General features: G+C 45.8%; 1 protein-coding gene across 6 annotated transcripts in view; it reads left to right on the forward strand.

Moving 5' to 3' along the window:
- KYAT1 (kynurenine aminotransferase 1) overlaps positions 1-20,158 on the forward strand; it is a 71,216-nt gene that overhangs the window by 1,793 nt on the left and 49,265 nt on the right. The window contains exons 2-3 of one of the 6 annotated variants that reach the window (XM_069748190.1): positions 234-330; positions 19,552-19,941. The exons of 2 other annotated variants lie outside the window; for them this stretch is intronic. Coding sequence is in view for 2 of the 4 variants with exons in the window: in XM_069748185.1 (XP_069604286.1) it covers positions 220-330 (111 nt within the window). In the remaining 2 variants the exon portion in view is untranslated. Of the gene's footprint in view, positions 1-216; positions 331-19,551; positions 19,942-20,158 lie in introns of all 6 variants that reach the window. 3 more of the 6 variants (XM_069748185.1, XM_069748186.1, XM_069748189.1) reach the window with 3 other exon arrangements.

The following is a 20,158-nucleotide window of genomic DNA, read 5'->3' on the forward strand; positions in this document are numbered from 1 at the left end:
ATACGGTAGATTGGATTTGAGTTTCATACTATAATAAATGTTCCCTACCTGGCACCTATGGATGGCGTGCTGTAGTAGGCCATGCAGGTGACTGGTACAGACGGGAACGGCAGAGGCACACGGTTAGTTTTTGCTTGTAGAGTACTAGATTACCATTGCTCTGAAGATGTACTGTATGTGATGGTGTATCTTCAGCCTCTCCACATCATGCTGTAGGTGATGGTCCCATTCAGAGGCAGAGTGGTTGGATACATGGCGACTACTGCACAACGGTGTAAGCGATGCTGCGGCACCCCTGCCAGCTGCGGCACCCCTGCCAGCTGCAATCATGTGAGTATATGTTACTAAGCAATGTTTAATAGGGTCAATCTCAGCTAATCTCCATGTAAGCTGGTAGTAATGAGCACATCTGTGGGATAATAGAGGGTGCGTGCACTTATATAAATACTTCCACATAGATATTCATTATGTGCTCCTCATGGCAGTCTTTAAAGCACATGTGCACATTGTTTTGCAGGAATTCTAGTCCTCGGTTAAAGTTCCAGGCTTACTATATTGATAACCCATCAATATCAGATCAGTGGTGGTCTGACACCCAGTACCCCCCACCGGGCAACTGTTAGCAGTCAGATGTGAACATTCAGCGGAGTCAGGGGCAGCATTGCTCCGTTCACTGTTTAGTGGAGCTGCAGCTCAGCACCACAACCACATTTATTGTTTATGGCTTTCTTTTTTACTTACAGACCAAATTAGGCTACTTTCACACTAGCGTTTTCTGCAATCCATCACAATGCGTCGTTTTGCAGAAAAAACGCATCCTGCAAAAGTGCTTGCAGGATGCGTTTTTTCCCCATAGACTTGTATTGACGACACATTTGCGACGGATTGCCACGGATGCGTCGTGCTTTTACGGACCGTCGGGAGCAAAAAACGCTACATGTAACGTTTTTTGCTCCTGACGGACCGCTTTTTCCGACCGCGGAACTCCGCCCCCACCTCCCCGCACCTTACAATGGGGCAGCGGATGCGCCGGAGAAATGCATCCGCTGCCTCCGTTGTGCAATGCGTTAAACGCTAGCGACGGAATCTCTCCCCGACGCATTGCGACGGGGAGATTCCGACGCTAGTGTGAAAGAAGCCTTATTATGTGCAGGTTTAATCAGACAGACATATGTCAATAAGTTGGTGTGAATGGACGGCACAGAGATAACATCTGCATGATAACCATTTGAAACATGGATGTGTGAACAGAGGCGGACATACCCTTGGTGCAATCTTTGTACCTGCACAGGGGCCCAAGAAGGAAGGGGGCCACTACCACCTATAAAGCAGCTTCTGCAGCAGACCAGTTTTTGGCATGCAAAAGGGCCCATATATTGTTCTTTCCCAGGGGCCCTCTCCTGTCTGTGTCTGCCCCTGCATGTGAATATGTATTACTGTATATCCAAAGAAAGAATGGTCCGGCTTGACGATGTACAGTACAGACCAAAAGTTTAGACACACCTTCTCATTTAAAGATTTTTCTGTATTTTCATGACTATGAAAATTGTACATTCACACTGAAGGCATCAAAACTATGAATTAACACATGTGGAATTATATACTTAACAAAAAAGTGTGAAACAACTGAAATTATGTCTTATATTCTAGGTTCTTCAAAGTAGCCACTTTTTGCTTTGATGACTGCTTTGTACACTCTTGGCATTTTCTTGATGAGCTTCAAGAGGTAGTCACCGGGAATGGTTTTCAATTCACAGGTGTGCCCTGTCAGGTTTAGTAAGTGGGATTTCTTGCCTTATAAATGGGATTGCGACCATCAGTTGTGTTGTGCAGAAGTCTGGTGGGTACACAGCTGATAGTCCTACTGAATAGACTGTTAGAATTTGTATTATGGCAAGAAAAAAGCAGCTAAGTAGAGAAAAACGAGTGACCATCATTACTTTAAGAAATGAAGGTCAGTCAGTTCGAAAAATTAGAAGGTCAGTCAGTTCGAAAAAAACCATCAAGCGCTTCAAAGAAACTGGCTCACATGAGGACCGCCCCAGGAAAGGAAGACCAAGAGTCACCTCTGCTTCTGAGGATAAGTTTATCTGAGTCACCAGCCTCAGAAATCGCAGCTTAACAGCAGCTCAGATTAGAGACCAGATCAATGCCACACAGAGTTCTAGCAGCAGACATCTCTACAACAACTGTTAAGAGGAGACTTTGTGCAGCAGGCCTTCATGGTAAAATAGCTGCTAGGAAACCACTGCTAAGGACAGGCAACAAGCAGAAGAGACTTGTTTGGGCTAAAGAACACAAGGAATGGACATTAGACCAGTGGAAATCTGTGCTTTGGTCTGATGAGTCCAAATTTGAGATCTTTGGTTCCAACCACCGTGTCTTTGTGCGATGCAGAAAAGGTGAACGGATGGACTCTACATGCCTGGTTCCCACCGTGAAGAATGGAGAAGGAGGTGTGATGGTGTGGGGGTGCTTTACTGGTGACACTGTTGGGGATTTATTCAAAAATTGAAGGCATACTGAACCATCATGGCTACCACAGCATCTTGCAGCGGCATGCTATTCCATCCGGTTTGCGTTTAGTTGGACCATCATTTATTTTTCAACAGGACAATGACCCCTAACACACCTGCAGGCTGTGTAAGGGCTATTTGACCAAGAAGGAGAGTGATGGGGGGCTACGCCAGATGACCTGGCCTCCACAGTCACCAGACCTGAACCCAATCGAGATGGTTTGGGGTGAGCTGGACCGCAGAGTGAAGGCAAAAGGGCCAACAAGTGCTAAGCATCTCTGGGAACTCCTTCAAGATTGTTGGAAGACCATTCCCGGTGACTACCTCTTGAAGTTCATCACGAGAATGCCAAGAGTGTGCAAAGCAGTCATCAAAGCAAAAGGTGGCTACTTTGAAGAACCTAGAATATAAGACATAATTTCAGTTGTTTCACACTTTTTTGTTGAGTATATAGTTCCACATGTGTTAATTCATAGTTTTGATGCCTTCAGTGTGAATGTACAATTTTCATAGTCATGAAAATACAGAAAAACCTTAAAATGAGAAGGCGTGTCCAAACTTTTGGTCTGTACTGTGTATTAACCCCTTTCTGCCATTAGACGTACTATTGCGTCCATGTGGGGTGGGCTTTACTTCCCAAGGACGCAATAGTACGTCATATGCGATCGGCAGCGCTCACGGGGGGAGCGCCGCCGATCGCGGCCGGGTGTCAGCTGCCTATCGCAGCTGACATCCGGCACTATGTGCCAGGAGCGGTCAAAGACCGCCCCCGGCACATTAACCCCCGGCACACCGCGATCAAAGATGATCGCGATGTGCCGGCGGTGCAGGGAAGCACCGCGCAGGGAGGGGGCTCCCTGCGGGCTTCCCTGAGCCCCCCGCAGCAACGCGATGTGATCGCGTTGCTGCGAGGGTCTTACCTCCCTCCCTCCCTGCTCCAGGCCCGGATCCAAGATGGCCGCGGATCCGGGTCCTGCAGGGAGGGAGGTGGCTTCACAGAGCCTGCTCAGAGCAGGCACTGTGAAGCAGCCTGCACTCCTATCAGATCGGTGATCTGACAGAGTGCTGTGCAGACTGTCAGATCACCGATCTGTGATGTCCCCCCCTGGGACAAAGTAAAAAAAAAATGTTTCAAATGTGTAAAAAAAAATTAAAAAAAAATATTTCAAAATAATGAAAAAAAAAAAAATATTCCCATAAATACATTTCTTTATCTAAATAAAAAAAACAAAACAATAAAAGTACACATATTTAGTATCGCCGCGTCCGTAACGGCCCGACCTATAAAACTGGCCCACTAGTTAACCCCTTCAGTAAACACCGTAAGAAAAAAAAAAAAAAAAAAACGAGGCAAAAAACAACGCTTTATTATCATACCGCCGAACAAAAAGTGGAATAACACGCGATCAAAAAGATGGATATAAATAACCATGGTACCGCTGAAAGCGTCATCTTGTCCCGCAAAAAACGAGCCGCCACACAGCATCATCAGCAAAAACATAAAAAAGTTATAGTCCTGAGAATAAAGCGATGCAAAAATAATAATTTTTTCCGTAAAATAGTTTTTATCGTATAAAAGCGCCAAAACATAAAAAAAATGATATAAATGAGGTGTCGCTGTAATCGTACTGACCCGAAGAATAAAACTGCTTTATCAATTTTACCAAACGCGGAACGGTATAAACGCCTCCCCCAAAAGAAATTCATGAATAGCTGTTTTTTGGTCATTCTTCCTCACAAAAATCGGAATAAAAAGCGATCAAAAAATGTCACGTGCCTGAAAATGTTACCAATAAAATCGTCAACTCGTCCCGCAAAAAACAAGACCTCACATGACTCTGTGGACCAAAATATGGAAAAATTATAGCTCTCAAAATGTGGTAACGCAAAAAATATTTTTTGCAATAAAAAGCGTCTTTCAGTGTGTGACGGCTGCCAATCATAAAAATCCGCTAAAAAACTCGCTATAAAAGTAAATCAAACCCCCCTTCATCACCCCCTTAGTTAGGGAAAAATTAAAAAAATGTATTTATATCCATTTTCCCGTTAGGGTTAGGGTTGGGGCTAGGGCTAGGGTTAGGGCTAGGGTTAGGGTTAGGGTTGGGGCTACAGTTAGGGTTGGGGCTAAAGTTAGGGTTAGGGTTTAGATTACATTTACAGTTGGGAATAGGGTTGGGATTAGGGGTGTGTCAGGGTTAGGGGTGTGGTTAGGGTTACCGTTGGAATTATGGTTAGGGGTGTGTTTGGATTAGGGCTTCAGTTATAATTGGAGGGTTTCCACTGTTTAGGCACATCAGGGGCTCTCCAAACACGACATGGCGTCCGATCTCAATTCCAGCCAATTCTGCGTTGAAAAAGTAAAACAGTGCTCCTTCCCTTCCGAGCTCTCCCGTGTGCCCAAACAGGGGTTTGCCCCAACATATGGGGTATCAGCGTACTCAAGACAAATAGGACAACAACTTTTGGGGTCCAATTTCTCCTGTTACCCTTGGGAAAAAACAAACTAGGGGCTAAAAAATAATTTTTGTGGGAAAAAAAAAAAGATTTTTTATTTTCACGGCTCTGCGTTATAAACTGTAGTGAAACATTTGGGGGTTCAAAGTTCTCCCAACACATCTAGATGAGTTCCCTGGGGGGTCTAGTTTCCAATATGGGGTCACTTGTGGGGGGTTTCTACTGTTTAGGTACATTAGGGGCTCTGCAAACGCAATGTGACGCCTGCAGACTATTCCATCTAAGTCTGCATTCCAAATGAGAACCGAGGGCACTTAGTATACCCTAGAACTAAGTCTTTTGCCGTCCATCTCTTCCCCCCACACCGCGACCAATATGAAATATTCATTACGCCGCCGAACATAATACTGTAAACGTTAGGTGCAGTTGAACCATCTACAACAGTAACATTCAGAAAGGACCCCTCCAACGAAGAGAGGCAGAACCAGCAGAGTCACAATCCTTCCGAAACATTCTTAACGGTTCCGCTCAGTGCCAATCTTCTTGGCGTTGGTGTCCAGCCATTGCATCGCCTCCTCCGGATTTTGAAAAAATTGAACACGGTCCAGCGCCACGACCCTAAGCTTAGCTGGGTAGAGCATTGAATATTTTAGGTCCAGTTCACGGAGCCGTCGCTTGACCTCCCCAAACTTCATTCTAAGTTTCTGCACCGATGCCGAGTAGTCCGGATAAATGGAGATCCGATTCCCATTTATACTCAGGCCATCACTCAGCCTGGCCTTTCTCAGTAAAGTCTCCCGATCCCGGTAGTCCAGAATTTTTGCCAATATGGCACGAGGGGCCGAGCCGGACGGCAGAGGGCGAGTGGGGACCCGATGAGCCCTTTCCACCGAGAAATGTTTGGTAAGGTCTGCTCCTCCCACCGAGTTCTTGAGCCATGCCTCAATATATTCAGTGGAATTATTTCCCTCCACCTTCTCCGGCACCCCAATTATTCTTAAATTGTTTCTCCGAGATCGGTTTTCCAAATCATCTGTCTTAAATTCCAGCTCTGCAATTCGTTGAATATATTTCTTTTCTCTTTTTAACAGTTCGTTTGTCTGATCCTCCACACTGCCCACACGCTCCTCCACCACCTCCACTCTTTTCTCCACTTTGCGCATAGCAGAGTTAAGGGACTTTATTTCAACTGTCAGATCATCCACCCTCAGATTCAGCGCGGCCAAGGCAGATTTGCAGTGAATAACGACAGAGAAAATGTCCTGCAGTGTTGGTTCCCCCATCCTTGGCTGCTGTACCACATCAGAGTCATTGGTCTGCACAGGGCTAGCAGCAGGTGTCACACTTTCTGCACTGTGCGCTCCCTGCACCCTCCCTGGGGAACATTGCACCTCCACTTCACCGGTCCCAGCGTCCCCTCCACTTTCTTGCCTCATCAGGGCTTCCTCCACCTCAAGTCCCTCTGGACCCAGCAGCAGGGCTCCCCCCTCCTCCGTGCGGGCAAATCGCTCCAGCCGGGCTATTACCTCCAGCCTCCGGCGGTATGTAGCGCTGGCCCTGGCCGCCTCCTCCTCGGCCACGGCGCCATCTTGAATTTTCGCGCCGGCTGCAGGCGCCGACTGTTTGCGGCGCGGCATCTCCGCTCCTCACCGCTTATCAACTCCGGAGCCTTCTTCCCCTCGCCGGGGACTTGCGGGGTCCCTCTGCCCGGTTTTCGGCGTTCGGCGGCGCCTGAAAGGGTAGGTTTAAGGAGCGGTGCAGGGAGAGAGACCCTTCGCACGTCCGCTCACATTCGTCGCTAGGCCACGCCCCAGTCTGCATTCCAAATGGCACTCCTTCCCTTCCGAGCCCTCCCATGCGCCCAAACGGTGGTTCCCTCCACATATGGGGTATCAGCGTACTCAGGACAAATTGGACAACAACTTTTGGGGTCGAATTTCTCCTATTACCCTCAGGAAAATACAAAACTGGGGGCTAAAAAATAATTTTTGTGGGAAAAAATGTTTGTTTTATTTTTACGGCTCTGCATTATAAACTTCTGTGAAGCCCTTGGTGGGTCAAAGCGCTCACCACACATCTAGATAAGTTCCTTAGGGGGTCTACTTTCCAAAATGGTGTCACTTGTGGGGGGTTTCAATGTTTAGGCACATCAGTGGCTCTCCAAACGCAACATGGCGTCCCATCTCAATTCCTGTCAATTTTGCATTGAAAAGTCAAACGGCGCTCCTTCCCTTCCGAGCTCTCCCATGCGCCCAAACAGTGGTTTACCCCCACATATGGGGTATCAGCGTACTCAGGACAAATTGTACAACAACTTTTGGGGTCCAATTTCTTCTCTTACTCTTGGGAAAATAAAAAATTGGGGGCGAAAAGATAATTTTTGTGAAAAAATATGATTTTTTATTTTTACGGTTCTGCATTATAAAGTTCTGTGAAGCACTTGGTGGGTCAAAGTGCTCACCACACCTCTAGATAAGTTCCTTAGGGGGTCTACTTTCCAAAATGTTGTCACTTGTGGGGGGTTTCAATGTTTAGGCACATCAGGGGCTCTCCAAACGCAACATGGTGTCCCATCTCGATTCCAGTCAATTTTGCATTGAAAAGTCAAATGGCGCTCCTTCGCTTCCGAGCTCTGTCATGCTCCCAAACAGTGGTTTACCCCCACATATGGGGTATCGGTGTACTCAGGACAAATTGTACAACAACTTTTGCGGTCCATTTTCTCCTGTTACCCTTGGTAAAATAAAACAAATTGGAGCTGAATTAAATTTTTTGTGAAAAAAAGTTAAATGTTCATTTTTATTTAAACATTCCAAAAATTCCTGTGAAGCACCAGAAGGGTTAATAAACTTCTTGAATATGGTTTTGAGCACCATGAGGGGTGCAGTTTTTAAAATGGTGTCACACTTGGGTATTTTCTATCATATAGACCCCTCAAAATGACTTCAAATGAGATGTGGTCCCTAAAATAAAATGGTGTTGTAAAAATGAGAAATTGCTGGTCAACTTTTAACCCTTATAACTCCCTAACAAAAAAAAAAATTTTGTTTCCAAAATTGTGCTGATGTAAAGTAAACATGTGGGAAATGTTACTTATTAAGTATTTTGTGGGACATATATCTGTGATTTAATTGCATAAAAATTTAAAGTTGGAAAATTGCGAAATTTTCATAATTTTCGCCAAATTTCCGTTTTTTTCACAAATAAACGCAAGTACTATCAAAGAATTTTTACCATTGTCATGAAGTACAATATGTCACGAGAAAACATTGTCAGAATCACTGGAATCCATTGAAGCGTTCCAGAGTTATAACCTCATAAAGGGACAGTGGTCAGAATTGTAAAAATTGGCCCGGTCATTAACGTGCAAACCACCCTTGGGGGTAAAGGGGTTAAAATTTCTTTAATACTTTATTGCAAGATGTTTAAAACGGGTATAGAAAATCCATAAAAAATCCATACCACCAACACGTTTCTGGCATCACATGCACTTCCTCCTGGTGTAAGGACACTGGATGGTGATATAACATGAGAAAGGGCACTTGATGCTAGAAATGCATTGGTGGTATGGAATTTGTATGAATTTGCAGTACATATTAGGCCTCCTTCACACGTCTGTGTTTTCTGTACTTGTGATATCCATTTTTTTTTTTTCACGGATACCACACGTACGTATTATAACCTATGGTGCTATACACATGTCTGTGTTTTTACATGGACAGTATGTCCATGCCAAACACGTGGAGACATGTCTATTTTTTTCCGGCAGCACGGATGAAAAGGGCCAATGCAAGTCTATAGGTCCTTGAAAAACCTGTACAGCACACGGATGTCATCTGTGTACTATCTATGTGCTGTTTAGCAATGCAAAGTATAGGAGACACTTTGTCATTTCTTTCTTTATCCATGCCGGAAAAGCACTGATGACTGACGGTAAAAAGGGACACGCAGATAGAAACCACTGGCACCTGTATCGTTTTTTTTCACGTACGTGTTTTATATAGATGTGTGAAGGAGACCTTAAGCGTATTGCAATAAAGCATTATAAATGCATTTTAATATACATTCGTTGAGCTGGACCATCCTGTCTTTAGATTTATAAAGCATGCCAGAATAGTAGCCACTAGCCAGGTCTTGAGCTGGGTACATAGCTATTGTTAGGGTGGTTTCACACTTGCGTTTTTGTCTGCAGCGTTTTTTGCACAAAAAAAGTATGCGTTTTTTTCCCTATATTTAACATTGAAAACGCATGCGTTTTTTTGTGTACGCGTTTGGTCGCGTTTTCAATCGCATGCGTTTTTTTACTGCATGCATTCATTTTCAAAAATGCAACTTGTAGTATTTTTGAGAGGCGTTTTTTGGCGTTTTCAATGGGAACGCATGCATTTTTTTGTGCATGCATTAAAAACGCATGCGTTTTTTTTTTTTAAACCATAAAAACACACTGATAAACCACCCCACACCATAAAATTGATAAAGGGATCCTACCCCTAACCCTACACCATAAAATTGATAAAGGGATCCTAACCCTACCCCTAACCCTAATCCCTTTAAGGGTAGGGTTAGGGTTAGGATCCCGTTAGGGGTAGGGTTAGGGTTAGGATCCCTTTAGGGTTAGGGTTAGGATCCCTACCCCTAACCCTACCCCTAACCCTAGCCCTAGCTCTTTCTGTTTATAGTGGGTTTTTTACTTTATTTTGATGATTGGCAGCTGTCACACATTTATCTGCGTGCGTTTAAAAAACACAAACGCATGAAAAAACGCATGTAAACGCGTCAAAACGCCGCGTTTTTTTCACCACATGCAAAAACGCATGCGTCAAAAAAACGCAGCGTTTGCACGCGTTTACATGCGTGTTTTCACCATGCGTTTTTTTTTTTTAAAAACGCATGCATTTTGAAACGCAAGTGTGAAACCAGCCTTAGCCACCATTTTCACCTTTACAATTACGGTAGTATTAATGTGAATATGTATTAGTTCCATGCACAAGACAACAAGACACACGGTGTGGCCTTACAGTTACTTCAGAAACATGAACCCCACTGTAGAATTGGGTGTAGATGATAACATTTTGGCAGCCCCTGATATTCATCAACGCCTGTATATCAGTAAATTTAGTCACCTCTCGCCATCCCCTCACGGGCCCAAAACCCCATGAAATCGCCCTTTGTCGGTCAGTATTAGGGCAGAGTGGTTAGATTATTTATTGTGAGGTAAATATAGTATATTAGGGAATTGCCCTATAAGCAGTTTTCTAGTACACTAGTAAAAAAAAAAAAGTGTAATGCCATGGGGATGGTGCATGTAGTAATGGCAACGCCTCATGCACAGCTTGACTCCATTATATCACGTTGGACTTTGTTTACAATATTCCACTTTTAGCCTTTTACTTAATTCTGTGGAAATAATGCCGAATTAGTGTCTCTGGAGGGAAAAAGCCCTGAGGAGATTTAGGACACATCCTGTACCCGTGTTGCAAGCGGCCATGTTATTAATATGCCTATCAGTGACATGGGAAATTGTCTGCTCCCACATGTAATCCCAGTTTAAGAGATTAACAGATGTTGTGAATTGTGAGAACATTTACCACACACTAGGCCTCATTTAACAAAACTGTCTACAAGAAAATCTGTCATTTTTGCCCATAGCAACCAATCAGAGTTCAGCTTTCATTTCTTACCCTGCGCTGGAAAAATGTAAGCTGATCTGTGATTGGTTGCTAGAGGCGACTTTGATAAATGAGGCCTAGTACATTTTTTAGAATGTTAGGTACGGTAACTTATTTAGGAGGGATTTTGAGGTAATGCAGAGACATAAAGTCCTCCGACTGGATGGTGTCTATTTATATCACTGTACATTCATTGATTGAATACATAAATGTTTATTCACATGAGGCAAGGTGGTGTGGTGAAAACTTAGCAGATATATAGGTACCAATGTATTTCAGTTTTTTTGTTTTTTTTTCATTTTTTGTTTTGTCTTTATTTTTTTTCTCCAAATTCATTATAAAGTTTGCAGAAATTGGCCCAATTGTATAATTTTCTTTTTGTGGTGCGTTTTCCCCCAAATTCATTAAAATATAGGCTCAAATTCAAAGATGTTTTATTTTTAGGCAGAGTTTAAAAGGGCCTTAATATTTTGGCCGTTGCGTGCCAACTAGACGTGCACAGCTTTGCTCAGTACAAGTAAATTGAGCGAGGCTGGACACATCTAGTATAAATGTGACCGGAAGTATGCAAGTCACATACAGGTCCTTCTCAAAAAATTAGCATATAGTGTTAAATTTCATTATTTACCATAATGTAATGATTACAATTAAACTTTCATATATTATAGATTCATTATCCATCAACTGAAATTTGTCAGGTCTTTTATTGTTTTAATACTGATGATTTTGGCATACAACTCCTGATAACCCAAAAAACCTGTCTCAATAAATTAGCATATCAAGAAAAGGTTCTCTAAACGACCTATTACCCTAATCTTCTGAATCAACTAATTACCGTATATACTCGAGTATAAGCCGACCCGAGTATAAGCCGACCCCCCTAATTTTGCCACAAAAAACTGGGAAAACTTATTGACTCGAGTATAAGCCTAGGGTGGAAATGCAGCATTTACCGGTGAATTTCAAAAATAAAAATAGATCATTATTTCCCCATAGCTGTGCCATATAGTGCTCTGCACCGTTCATATTTCCCCATAGGTGTGAACCATATAGTGCTCTGCACCGTTCATTGTGCCCCCTAGCTGTGCCATATACGGTGCTCTGCACCGTTCATTGTGCCCCATAGATGTGCCATATACGGTGCTCTGCACCGTTCACTGTGCCCCATAGCTGTGCCATATACGGTGCTCTGCACCGTTCACTGTGCCCCATAGCTGTGCTGTGCCATATACGGTGCTCTGCACCGTTCACTGTGCCCCATAGCTGTGCCATATACGGTGCTCTGCACCGTTCACTGTGCCCCATAGCTGTGCTGTGCCATATACGGTGCTCTGCACCGTTCACTGTGCCCCATAGCTGTGCTGTGCCATATACGGTGCTCTGCACCGTTCACTGTGCCCCATAGCTGTGCTGTGCCATATACGGTGCTCTGCACCGTTCACTGTGCCCCATAGCTGTGCTGTGCCATATACGGTGCTCTGCACCGTTCACTGTGCCCCATAGCTGTGCTGTGCCATATACGGTGCTCTGCACCGTTCACTGTGCCCCATAGCTGTGCTGTGCCATATACGGTGCTCTGCACCGTTCACTGTGCCCCATAGCTGTGCTGTGCCATATACGGTGCTCTGCACCGTTCACTGTGCCCCATAGATGTTCCACATAAATTTGTGCCGCCGCTGCCGCAATAAAGAAAAAAAAACACATACTCACCTCCCTTGATTGCAGCTCCCGGCGTCTCGTTCCGGCGCCTCCATCTTCCCGGCGTCTCTGCTCTGACTGATCAGGCAGAGGGCGCCGCGCACACTATATGCGTCATCGCGCCCTCTGCCTGAACAGTCAGAGAGCAGAGACGCCGGGAAGATGGAGGCGCCGGCCGGGAAGATGGATCGGCGCCCGGCGGCTGGAACGAGGACAGGTGAATATGCTATACTCACCTAGTCCTGGCGATCCTCGCGCTGTCCCCTCCTGTCTTCGGTGCCGCAGCTTCTTTCTCTATCAGCGGTCACCGGCACCGCTGATTAGAGAAATGAATAAGCGGCTCCGCCCCTATGGGAGGTGGAGCCGCTTATTCATTTCTGTAATGAGCGGTCCCACGTGACCGCTGAAGAGAGGAAGAAACTGCAGCGCCGAAGCCCGTGGGACGGCAGGGACAGCGCGAGGATCGCTGGGACTAGGTAAGTATACCCCAGCGCCCTCAGCCCCTCACCCGCCGACCCCACCGCTACCGTGACTCGAGTATAAGCCGAGGGGGGCACTTTCAGCCCAAAAATTTGGGCTGAAAATCTCGGCTTATACTCGAGTATATACGGTAACTCTAAACACATGCAAAAGATACCTGAGGCTTTTATAAACTCCCTGCCTGGTTCATTACTCAAAACCCCCATCATGGGTAAGACTAGCGACCTGACAGATGTCAAGAAGGCCATCATTGACACCCTCAAGCAAGAGGGTAAGACCCAGAAAGAAATTTCTCAACAAATAGGCTGTTCCCAGAGTGCTGTATCAAGGCACCTCAATGGTAAGTCTGTTGGAAGGAAACAATGTGGCAGAAAACGCTGTACAACGAGAAGAGGAGACCGGACCCTGAGGAAGATTGTGGAGAAGGACCGATTCCAGACCTTGGGGAACCTGAGGAAGCAGTGGACTGAGTCTGGTGTGGAAACATCCAGAGCCACCGTGCACAGGCGTGTGCAGGAAATGGGCTACAGGTGCCGAAATGGGCTACAGAGAAGCAGCACTGGACTGTTGCTAAGTGGTCCCAAGTACTTTTTTCTGATGAAAGCAAATTTTGCATGTCATTCGGAAATCAAGGTGCCAGAGTCTGGAGGAAGACTGGGGAGAAGGAAATGCCAAAATGCCTGAAGTCCAGTGTCAAGTACCCACAGTCAGTGATGGTGTGGGGTGCCATGTCAGCTGCTGGTGTTGGTCCACTGTGTTTCATCAAGGGCAGGGTCAATGCAGCTAGCTATCAGGAGATTTTGGAGCACTTCATGCTTCCATCGGCTGAAATGCTTTATGGAGATGAAGATTTCATTTTTCAGCACGACCTGGCACCTGCTCACAGTGCCAAAACCACTGGTAAATGGTTTACTGACCATGGTATTACTGTGCTCAATTGGCCTGCCAACTCTCCTGACCTGAACCCCATAGAGAATCTGTGGGATATTGTGAAGAGAAAGTTGAGAGACGCAAGACCCAACACTCTGGATGAGCTTAAGGCCGCTATTGAAGCATCCTGGGCCTCCATAACATCTCAGCAGTGTCACAGGCTGATTGCCTCCATGCCACGCCGCATTGAAGCAGTCATTTCTGCCAAAGGATTCCCGACCAAGTATTGAGCGCATAACTGAACATTATTATTTGATGGTTTTTTTGTTTGTTATTAAAAAACACTTTTATTTGATTGGATGGGTGAAATATGCTAATTTATTGAGACAGGTTTTTTGGGTTATCAGGAGTTGTATGCCAAAATCATCAGTATTAAAACAATAAAAGACCTGACAAATTTCAGTTGGTGGATAATGAATCTATAATATATGAAAGTTTAATTGTAATCATTACATTATGGTAAATAATGAAATTTAACACTATATGCTAATTTTTTGAGAAGGACCTGTACTTGTAGTCGTGTGACCGCCTGATCTTGGCCCCTGGGAATCCTGACAGTGCATAGAGTGACTCCAACTTGAATTCCAAGTCTGGACAACCCCTTTAAGGTGTTAAATAATGAATACCATAATGCGCAATTACAGCAAATTTGTGGTATCTAAACCTTAGCATAGGCAGTGATATCAGCAGCCCCCCACAGATGAGGGTGGCCATGCACATGTTGGCTAAAGCTGCCTAGTCCCAGATGACCATTTAATGTGTATTGAATTGTCGTGTGTTCAAGGTCCAGAGAAATAAGGGTCAGACATGTTGAATTTCAACATGCATGATCCTTTTTTTTCCCCTCAAAGGACACAAACTAGCCCCAGGGGGGTCCAGCAGACACTTAGGGTATGTTCACACGTTCCTGATTTCCATCCTTTTTTTTCAGGACTGAAACCGCAGCTCTTTGCAGAAAACGCAGGTCCTTTTTTTGGTGCGTTTTTTGATGCGTTTTTTTATGCGTTTTTTTATGCAGTTTTCTATGCAGAGTCTGTGTGTTTTCTAGGAAGTTTTTTAGGGTTAAAATGGCTGAAAATACCCTAACCCTACCCCTAACCCTATTCTAACCTTAGTGGAAAAAAAAAAAAATTCTTAATTTTTTTATTGTCCCTACCTATGGGGGTGACAAAGGGGGGGGGGGGGGGGTGTCATTTACTATTTTTTTTATTTTGATCACTGAGAGGTTATATCTCAGTGATCAAAATGCACTTTGGAACGAATCTGCCTGCCGGCAGATTCGGCGGGCGCACTGCGCATGCGCCCGCCATTTTGCAAGATGGCGGCGCCCAGGGAGAAGACGGCCGGACGGACACCGGGAGGCCGGGTAAGTATAAGGGGGGGAGATTAGGGCACGGGGGGGGCATCGGAGCACGGGGGTGGGGCATCGGAGCACGGGAGGGGGCATCGGAGCATGGGGGGGTGGGATCGGGGCAGCCACACTCCGCCCACGCACTTCCGCCCGCTTCCCCGCACTTCCTGCTGCAGCGGTTCGGCACCACAAACCGCAATAAAACCCGCAGATATATTTTTGATCTGCGGGTTTGACCTCACAATGGAGGTCTATGGGTGCAGAACCGCTGCGGCTCCGAAAAAAGAAGTGACATGGTACTTCTTTTTTACCGCGGCTATTCAGCGCGGCTTTTTTTCCTGATTCCCGCATCATGTGCACAGTGGTTCCTGTTTTCCATAGGGTACATTGTACTGTACCCTGCATGGAAAACAGCTGCGGAACCGCAGCGGCAAAAACGCTGCGGTTCCGCAGAAAAAAACGCACTGTGTGAACATGGCCTTACTCCTCTATTCTTAAAGGGGTTTTCTGGTTTCAGAAGACCCCTTCCACAGATGCATTTTGTTTAAAAAAAAATAACTAAACTGACCCTTCCGGTGTCCAATGTTGAATTTCTGCAGCTACTCCCTGTGTCTATTATTGATGTCAGATCAACGGCACTGCTGAAAATCATCAAGCTCAGCAGCTCGTGGCATCGACTTGGGCAGAGCTGCTCTGTTCAGTAATTCATTGGCTGCAGCATTGTCAATGTGATGTCAAGTCTGCAGACAATAACTGACCTGGAGAGATGTGCTGTCGTCTCAGCACTGGACCCAGAAATGGGTGAGTAAAGCACTTAAAAAAAACAAAAACTACAGTTGGTGTTAGAGATTTTCCATGAACCAGAAAACCCCTTTAAGGCTGAATTCAGATATCCATGTAATGCCCAGACCAACCATGGGTCTCCTGACCTGAAATAATAATAATAATCTTTATTTTTATATAGCGCTAACATATTCCGCAGCGCTTTACAGTTTGCATACATTATCATCGCTGTCCCCGATTGGGCTCACAATCTAGAATTCCTATCAGTATGTCTTTGGAATGTGGGAGGAAACCGGAGTGCCCGGAGGAAACCCACGCAAACACGGAGAGAACATACAAACTCTTTGCAGATGTTGTCCTGGGTGGGATTAGAACCCAGGACCTCAGCGCTGCAAGGCTGTAGTGCTAACCACTGCGCCACCGTGCTGCCCTGAAATAACAGCCTCATACACATTTGTCTATGTATGAACCCTACATACGTCTGAATTCAACCTAATCTATTTATATAATTACCTTAAATTGTCTGTCATCCACTTCCGTCTGGACGTCCTCAAATCCCACAATCCACCGCGCCGCGCCGGAAGTACATCGACCGCCATATTGGAATACCCAAGTGATGGGTATTCCAATATGGCACCCGCTGGTGGTACCAGGCCCTTGCGCAGTACCACCAGTGGGTCATCGCCGGACCCCAAGCTGCTGGGACTCCCCCGCCGCAAGAACCCCACGCCGCAAGGACCCCTCCCCACCACTGGGATCCATTCCACCAACATCACCACCCTCCCGATGTGATAGCATCAGGCCTCCATCTAGTAAGACATAAATGTGCATAGGAGGGTCGGAAAAAATAGTTAAAGGTCCAACGACCAATCAGCCGATCTAAAGTGTATGGCCAGCTTGAAGAGGTGTTTCTAGATTAGAAAGTTATCTCCTATTCATAGCTCAGTGTTAGGACCCCCAGTGACCCGAAGAACAAGGCTGTGAATCGTAAGATGCTAGACCTCCGCTCCATTCATTGTCTATGGAACTGCCAGAGAAAGCAGAGTACAGTGTGCCGCTACTTCTGGCAAATGCTCCAAATGAGCAGAGGAGAAGTCGAGAAGCTCTGCGTTTCTGGATAACCTACTTCTCGGAATCAGGATCTTTTGGGGTTCTAGAGGTCAGACCCCTAGAAAGAGCAAAGTTATCCCTTATCCTAAGGGCTCATACTCACTTGTACGGCAATACCCGGCACTGCACGTGGCACAGAGGAGCGGAGCGTGCGGCATGTATTCCTATACGGCCGCACGCTCCGATCTGAGTGCCGGCAGCAGGTTATTGCCGTGCGAGACTCATCCGAGTTTCGCACAAGTGAGTATGAGCCCTTAGGATAAAGGATAACTTTTCCCTTAGGAAAAGGGAGAAAATAGATATCTATCTGAGGCACAATCAGTTTCACAGCAAGCTGTAAAATGAGACCTTTTTATGTTTTATGGCCACTAGATGGCAGCACATGTGAAAACCAACCAATATGTAAAACTAGATGGTGGCCCGATTCTAACGCATCGGGTATTCTAGAATATGCATGTCCACGTAGTATATTGCCTAACCATGTAGTATATAGCCCAGCCACGTAGTATATAGCCCAGCCACGTAGTATATAGCCCAGCCACGTAGTATATAGCCCAGCCACGTAGTATATAGCCCAGCCACGTAGTATATTGCCTAGCCACATAGTATATTGCCCAGTGATGTAGTATGCAGCACAGAGCCACGTAGTATACAGCACAGACACGTAGTATATTGCCCAGTCATGTAGTATATTGCCTAGCCACATAGTATATTGCCCAGCCACATAGTATATTGTCCAGTGACGTAGTATACAGCACAGAGCCACATAGTATATTGCCCAGCCACGTAGTATATTGCCTAGCCACATAGTATATTGCCCAGTGATGTAGTATACAGCACAGAGCCACGTAGTATACAGCACAGACACGTAGTATATTGCCCAGCCACGTAGTATATTGCCTAGCCACATAGTATATTGCCCAGCCACATAGTATATTACCCAGCTACATAGTATATTGCCCAGCCACATAGTATATTACCCAACCTTATAGTATATTGCCAAGCCACGTAGTATACAGCACAGACACGTAGTCACGTAGTATACTGCCCAGACACATAGTATATTACCCAGCCACATAGTATATTGCCCAGTTACGTAGTATACAGCACAGAGCCACATAGTATACAGCACAGACACGTAGTCACGTAGTATATTGCCCAGCCACGTAGTATACAGCACAGAGCCACGTAGTATACAGCACAGACACGTAGTCACGTAGTATATTGCCCAGCCACATAGTATATTGCCCAGCCACATAGTATATTGCCCAGCCACATAGTATATTGCCCAGCCACATAGTATATTGCCCAGCCACATAGTATATTGCCCAGTCACGTAGTATACAGCACAGAGCCACTTAGTATACAGCACAGACACGTAGTCACGTAGTATATTGCCCAGCCACGTAGTATACAGCACAGAGCCACGTAGTATACAGCACAGACACGTAGTCACGTAGTATATTGCCCAGCCACATAGTATATTGCCCAGCCACATAGTATATTGCCCAGCCACATAGTATATTGCCCAGCCACATAGTATATTGCCCAGCCACGTAGTATACAGCACAGAGCCACTTAGTATACAGCACAGTCACGTAGTATACTGCCCAGTCACGTAATATATTGGCCAGTCATGTAGTATGCACCATATCCCTGTTAAAAAAAAAAGAATTAAACTAAAAAATAGTTACATACTCACCTTCCGGATCGAAGCGGCCGGTTACCGATGCTCCTCGCGCGCTCCGGTCTGAAGAGTGCTTTGCAGTCTCACGAGATGATGACGCAGCGGTCTCGCGAGACCGCACGTCATCATCTCGCGAGACCGCAATGCATGGAGAGGTCACCGGGGCGTCGCGAGGAGCATCGGTAACCGGTTGCTTCGATCCGGGGGCCAACCGAGGGTGAGTATGTAACTTTTTTAAATTATTTTTAACATTAGATATTTTTAATATGCTGCATAGGAAGCATGAATAGTAAAAAGATGGTCACACAGGGTTAATAGCAGCGTTAACCGAGTGCGTTACACCGCGGTCAACGCTGCCCTTAACCCTATGTGAGCGCTGATTGGAGGGGAGAATGCGGGCGCCGGGCACTGACTGCGGGGAGGAAGGACCGGCCATTTCCTTCCGGACTCTGCCCGTCGCTGATTGGTCGTGGCTGTTTTGCCGCGACCAATCAGCGACTTGGATTTCCATGACACACAGAGGCCGCGACCAAAGAATATCCGTGACAGACAGACAGAAAGACGGAATTGACCCTTAGACAATTATATAGTAGATGCTTGTAATTTTCGAACTATAATGTCCTGATGGCCAATAAGTATAGAGGTTTCATCTACTTTAATTCAGCTACTGTTTCTGGAAGGCTGACAATTGACATAAAAAAAAAAAAAAGAGTTGTCGCCTTCTCGGCAGGGTTCACCCACTGTCTGACATAAAGCTTGTCAGTTTTAGCTTGGTGTCAGTAGGAAGCAGACGGTGATCTGATCCGAGATCCGTCTTTTTTTCCTTAGGTCACCTTATTTGTGTGTTACCAATCTTTTTGCTTTGTTTTTCAGATTCTTCTCTTCAGGGTAACAGGGTGTAACTTCTCACCGTTTTTCCAAAATATGTGACCAAGAGAACAGTGTGGTGCTGTCCACATCATACCCTCTCTGGTCTGCGAGGCAGAACCTTACCCCCTGACACTTCCAGTGTGTCTCAGGGCGGTGTCGTGCCTTTTCCCTACCCCAGCCCTTTCCTTGGAGCGATACCAGGAGGAAGACAGTGGTCACTTCTCAGTGGCCCTCCCCTTCTTCGAGTCTACACCGTTTTCTGCACCGTCTGGGTCCATGACTGTGCGGGAAGGAGGATGCCTGATTCTTTGCCAGGAGCCCACCCCTTCACCTTGGGGCTCCTGACACCATCCTCTGGATTGAGAAGAGAAAGCTGGGACCTCGAACAGACAGGTACCGTCCCTCCCTACTTCTCCACAGTTACCCTTCAAGGCAGCAGGGGAGAATCTAAGGGATTATGGATGCATCTTTCCCCTTGCATTGCGCCAACATCGCAATAGAAATTCACTCTGGCTTCTCAGGCCTCCACTTCCCCCGTACATGCCCTCCCTCGTGCATGCCAGCCAATCGGCGCTCAAGGGCTCACGTGCGCTCTCTCCGGCCTATTAGA

The sequence above is a fragment of the Ranitomeya imitator genome, chromosome 2, assembly GCF_032444005.1.
Source record: "Ranitomeya imitator isolate aRanImi1 chromosome 2, aRanImi1.pri, whole genome shotgun sequence".
NCBI lineage: Eukaryota > Metazoa > Chordata > Amphibia > Anura > Dendrobatidae > Ranitomeya > Ranitomeya imitator.